The sequence below is a fragment of the Sinocyclocheilus anshuiensis genome, unplaced genomic scaffold, assembly GCF_001515605.1.
Source record: "Sinocyclocheilus anshuiensis isolate Anshui unplaced genomic scaffold, SAMN03320099.WGS_v1.1 scaffold637, whole genome shotgun sequence".
NCBI lineage: Eukaryota > Metazoa > Chordata > Actinopteri > Cypriniformes > Cyprinidae > Sinocyclocheilus > Sinocyclocheilus anshuiensis.
In genome coordinates, this window is record NW_015539816.1 from 2,420,836 (window position 1) to 2,426,835 (window position 6,000).

The 6,000-nt window shown below is 36.1% G+C and overlaps 1 protein-coding gene across 1 annotated transcript in view; it reads left to right on the forward strand.

The window, feature by feature from the left end:
- The window catches only part of LOC107683962 (nesprin-2-like), a 98,090-nt gene that overhangs the window by 19,529 nt on the left and 72,561 nt on the right, over positions 1-6,000 (forward strand). Inside the window, exons 24-30 of the mRNA XM_016480065.1 lie at positions 201-382; positions 1,207-1,285; positions 1,679-1,767; positions 2,021-2,150; positions 2,221-2,372; positions 4,384-4,537; positions 4,899-5,506. Of these exons, the coding sequence (XP_016335551.1) occupies positions 201-382; positions 1,207-1,285; positions 1,679-1,767; positions 2,021-2,150; positions 2,221-2,372; positions 4,384-4,537; positions 4,899-5,506 (1,394 nt within the window). The remainder of the gene's footprint in view (positions 1-200; positions 383-1,206; positions 1,286-1,678; positions 1,768-2,020; positions 2,151-2,220; positions 2,373-4,383; positions 4,538-4,898; positions 5,507-6,000) is intronic.

Sequence of the window (6,000 nt, forward strand, 5' to 3'; positions counted from 1 at the left end):
CTTATCACTACCAGTTAGCCAAGTTAGCAAGCCTCATTACCTGTAATGGGAACCCATTAGCATAAATCTTGATGCTTATCCCCAAACCACAATTGTAATTAATTTTTTTTGTGGTAGTCAAATTTTATGGTTCGATATGGTTCGTTATATCATTATTGTCAAAGAGTTTGGAATCAGTTTGTTTTGGGTTTAAACCACAGGTATGTGCCACAGCAGCTGAGCGTTATGTGCATCTGGAAGCCTTGAGAAAAATTGCAGAGAGTCTGCAGCCCACAGAGAGTGTTCTTCTCCGCACCACCCATCTGAGAACAGACACAGAGAGGGTGGAGAACATTCAACGCCACACAGACTCCACAAGTGACTTGGCACCATGCCAGGATGGGTACATAAGAAACGTTGGAAATGTTGGGGTTACATAATGGAAATGTGTTATATTGAATTAATAATATATATTCTGATACAGTATGTGTTTTAGAAATAAAAATGAAAAGTAAAAAAAAAAACACTTTATTTTATGATCATTTTAATGCTCTAAGACCTGTCTGTCACATGTACCAACAGTGTTTTGTTTTTGTTGTTGTTATTGTTTTTTTAACTAACTTATAGTACACTACTGTTCAAAAGACTGAGGTCAGAAAAAATGCTTTTATTAAGCAAGAATACATTAAATGGATTTAAAGTGGCAGCAAATACATGGATAATAGTAGAAAAAAATCTATTTCAAATAAATGGTGTTTTAAGTAGTACAACTTTTTCTGTATTGACAATAACAATTTTTCTACAGCACCAAATCAGTATATTTGAATGATTTTTGAAGGATTGTATTAGAAATCAGACAAGAGTTATTTTAAATTGTAATAATACTTCACAATATTACTGTTTTACTGTATTTTTGATCAGTGCAGTCTTAGTGAGCATAAGATAATTTTTTCAAAAAATTTAAAATATTAACAACTCCAAATTTAAAATATTATTACATGTCTTTTTCAAACTCTGGCTTTCCTTATAAACAGACTAAATTAACTACAGTGGTCTCTTATATATTTGTGTTTGTGTACAGTACACACCCCACAGTCACAGTATATACACAAACAGCTTTCGTAAGTGTTAGGTTTAGTATATAGTAATTATAGTTAGCTTTATCTAAATGTCTGTGGTTCTGTGTATCATTAACATAACTAAGTAAACGTGCACGTGTGTTCACAGCAGGGGGGGAGCAGTTAAGGATTGTGTCCTGCTGAGAAAGACTGCACTGGTGGATGACCTGAGCCGCGTCCACTCACAGGTACACGTGATCATGTGCTGTGTGCACGATGTGAATGTTTTACCTCTTTTTGGTCAGTGCAGTATATTTTTAAGAGTATTTTTTCATTATTCTTTCTCAGTCTCTCACACCAGCGTGACTTTACACTGGCAGGTACTTTACTTGAGCATCTGTGAGCTCTATGCCTGCCCAGTGTTAACATGGCACGTTTTCTTGGCATGGTCAAGCTTGCTTGTAGCCAAACATGGAGATAAACCTTATGAGAATTCTGAGCTCTGATTGGATGTTGCTGACCTTCTTAAGCACATGGACAGCTCAGAGGAGTTAATCTGCTGAGATTGGCTAGGGCTGCTGAAGAGTGTATTCGCTTGATTTGGGGTCGTTTGACCCCTTGTAATGGTCGTTCTCTCATAGGCTGTTGTCCAGACCAACATCGTGGAGAGAAAACAGATACCAGAGAGGACCGTCATCCATCCCTGTTCGGCACAGGAACCTCAGAGCAGGTAAACATTTTAGATACAATTTACCTTCAAGAAATGGATATATATCCGTGTTCTGTCAATACTATATAAGGATGTAACTGGCTTTCCTAAAAATCAATTTTAGGACTTTTCTATATGCAATTTATATGCTGCTACCTTCTAAAATTCTCAAAATGAAATAAATAAATACATTTAAATTTTATTCATTATTTATTTAATAGTTGAAATCTAAAAATTCATCTTTATAAGCATTTTATGTGCACATTTGTTTCAGCTACAGTGCTGCACTGTCAGTCCTCCAGCAGCAACTGCTTAACAACAGTCAGCAACTGGAATCAGAGTTTCCCATCAGCAATGCCAGTATCTCTGCTGACTCACTGAGGACTCAACTCCAGAACATACTGGTTAGTCTCCTTCACCACTTTCCTGCATTTTGGGTGTGTTTTGTATACAAACAGCTGTGTGCTCATTTAGGCTCTTAAGGACCGGACGGAGGCTCTGTGGCGTGAGTTTGAGCTTCAGTGTTCCCAAAGCTCTCAGCACATGGAAGATGGCTGTAACAAGGAGCAGGAGAGAGCTCAGCTCATTCAACAGTGGAGGGAGCAACAGATGTGCATTCAGGCCAGGTGAGACACATGTAGGCAATCCAGAATGGGACAAAGTCTGTGCATAAGGAAAAATGTTTTAATATAAACATTTGTCGTTCATTTCTGAAAAGTATCTAGGGCTGGGCGATATAGCTAAAAAATATATCAACGATATATGTTTCATATCGTTGCGGTATCGATAATTATTGAGATTTTTTATAACCTTTTTTAAAACAGAGCAATAGAATTTTTTTTTTTAATTTAACCACTGTATTTTTAATTTGCCCATTTTATTAAGACAAACAACAAATATATATAGGCATATATATTATTTTTTAACAGTCAAACACAAAATAAAATTGAAACATATCTAATTTCTTATGTTTTATATGCAGATTAAATAAGTCTTAAAGGGGTCATATGATGCGATTTCAATTTTTCCTTTCCCTTTGGAGTGTTACAAGCTCTTGGTGCATAAAGAAGATCTGTAAAGTTGCAAAGACTAAAGTCTCAAATCCAAAGAGATATTCTATATAAAAGTTAAGAGTCAGCCACGCCTACCTAAAATGGCTCGTTCTAACACGCCCCCACATATCTACCTCACTATGTGGGAAGATTTGCATAACGCCGCCCAAATGTTCACGCAAAGAAAGAAGGCGTAACTTTTATTCTCGCAGTAGTATTGTTGTTGCCGCCGCCATGTCGTGAAGGCGCTGTGTGTTTCGTTGTGAAAGCGAAACTACTTTGTTTGGCCTTCCAAAAGAGGACGATATCAAATATGCCCGAGTTGTCCTTGACTGGTAGCAATGGTTTTTAAAACGATTCACAAAACTCATCTGAATGATTCCTTTCTGAATCTAGCACTGGAGTTCAGCTGAATGGGAAGATTATCAGTGCATAATAATGTACATAAAGTCGATTGGACCACTTTTATGAAACATTTGCATAGGGCTGGGCGATATAGCTAAAAAATATATCAACGATACATGTTTCATATCGTTCGGTATCGATCATTATTGACATTTTTTATAACCTTTTTTAAAACAGAGCAATAGAAAAAAAAAATTTGATGTAACCACTGTATTTTTCATTTGCCCACTTTATTAAGACAAACAACAAATATATATATATATATATATATATACATATATATATAATTTTTTAAGTCAAACACAAAATAACATTTGAACATATCTCCTTTCTTATGTTTTATATGCAGATTAAACAAGTCTTAAGGAAACTTTTGACTTGTTTCCCGAGGCCACAGGAGGGCGCAATGAGCAAAATAATGCAGCGCATTAAACTGTCAATTCAAATAACTGTCTATAAAAATGTGCATAACGTCTAAAGTAATGTGTATATAAAACAAATATAATTTTGTAAACCACATAAACAATTATGAACAAAACAGCATCATGTGTTTATGCATTGCTTAGCCTAATTCAAAGAGTCAAATCACCGATCACACAGATTGCATTTAAAAACAAATGAGACGCAGTGAAATGAAATAAACCTTCACAAATTCACGTCGCATTTTCTAAACGTCAAAACTGTTTTAACTTTGCATGACTTTCTTTGCATCTCTTGCATGAGACGCGAGTGCAGCAGTCATATTTGTCCGTGTAAAAATGTGCTGAATATGCGCAGGCACAGCACTCAATTCAGCATGTGTTTGTGTGAGCTGTCTGCATCAGTACGTGCCTATATCGTGCACTATATCGAACATTTTTTATATCGTTATCAATGAAGGTGTACCGTAGATAAATATTGATACCATTTTATCGCCCAGGCCTAACAGTATCTATGAAAAAGTTTACGGTAAATAAATAAAAATGAACTATTTTGTCAAACTCAATTGTAATCAATTCTCAGGCCTCCCATGTGGAGCTCTATTTTTGTGGTCTTGTCATTCGAAAGCAGGTTCAAATCTGTCACTTATAAGGTTCCATGACCATGTTGCAAGGGAGCTTGCTAGGTTTTGGAGCAGAGCTACTGTTAGCCATAAGTGTTTAAGTGGCACAATTATAATGTTATTTTATATATTGCTCAGGGTAAAGTCCCTTGAAACTGCGGTGGAGCTGCTGGAGTCAGCGAACATTCAGATTGGACTGATTTCTGATCAGATCAAACAGATCAGTCAGAAACCTCTAAATATCAGAAACGTTGCCATTGCTGATCCCAAAAATCTACATGAAGAATTAAAGGTACATTATCCTCCAAATTAATCTTTGTACTTGTAGATACTTGTAGATCTAAAGGTTTTTCACACCTCACAATCACTAATCGGACAACTGACACGAAATGTTTTTCTTTTCAAATGTCCAGCTTGTGCATATTTTCCAGAGTTTGTTGTGTATTTTAGAACCTTTCACATATCCTGATTTTTTTTTGACGTTTTGTAGAACATCTGTTCACAGGTGAAAAAGGTCTAAAATGCTGGGCTTTCCTTTTGATAACTTTACCTTTGAGAAATATTTGCTTCCTTATTCAAAGCATACATTCAAATATTTGCATAATGTACCTTACATTTGCATGTTCAAACTGACCTCTTTGTTCTTTTTTCAGCGTCTAGATAAAAGTATCGAGAAAGAGCTGTTTCTGCTTAATAAGAGTGGCGGTTCAGTTAGTGACGCTGCTGATCTGAGTCACATTGAGCTCCAAGCTCATCTTCCCCTTCAGCAAACTCTCCACGACCTCACAAAATGCTTAGACCAGCAAAGACAATGTCTGAGAAAGAGTGAATTGGCCCTGATGGGCCTCGTGAACCTCTTATCACATCTCCAGCAGGTGAATGCCGACCTCAAAGCAGCTCACAGCACATCAAATCGCAGTTTAGTCTCCATCCGGCAAAGCCTTCAGCAGGCCAGGGAAGAATCGGTTCAGATAGACCTTATGCTGGATGATGCTGGCATGAGAATAACTCTGGATGACAAACCAGGCAGCTGTCATGAGATGGTGTCAGCTCTGACACTGCGTGCCGAAGAGGTCGAGACCAGACTGGCTGTAGGGCTGAAGCAAACTGACAGAGGAGGGAAAGGAAGAGCAGAGGGAGAACAGAGAGACCGAGTGTTCGGTAGGAAGAGGATGGGCCTGCAGGTCGCCCTGAGGGAGGTGCTGACGGCACTCGAAAAACATGGCCTGAAGGAGCCCACAGTTCCTGCACTACAGCACAGGTCAGCAGACTTTAAAACAGGACTGCTTATGTTTTTTTTTCTCTTTGTTTTGTATACAATATTTGGAATGCTAACTTAACCAAAACCAAAACTGTTAAAGTAATATTTATTAAAATAACAGTTGCAATATGCAATAAAAAAATCAACTTAATAAAACAGGATTTTTCCTCTTGTTATGCATACAATAAATTAAATGTGCTTTAGAAATCATTTAATTTTATATTGTATTTTGCAGTTTTTTAAATGAACATTATTAGTACCTTTTTATTTAATTTAATCATAATTTAATTTAGTTTGCAAGTTATATTAATTAAAGTAACAATTGTAATATACAATAAATTAAAATACAATAAAAAATTAGGGCTGCTTTTTTCTGTTTTGCATACAATATTTCTAAAGCAAGTTTAATTTAACTATTTAATTTAATTTACACAAAAATAAAAAAGTTATGTCAAAAAAGATAGTTATGTCAATTAAAATAACTTGTTTATATA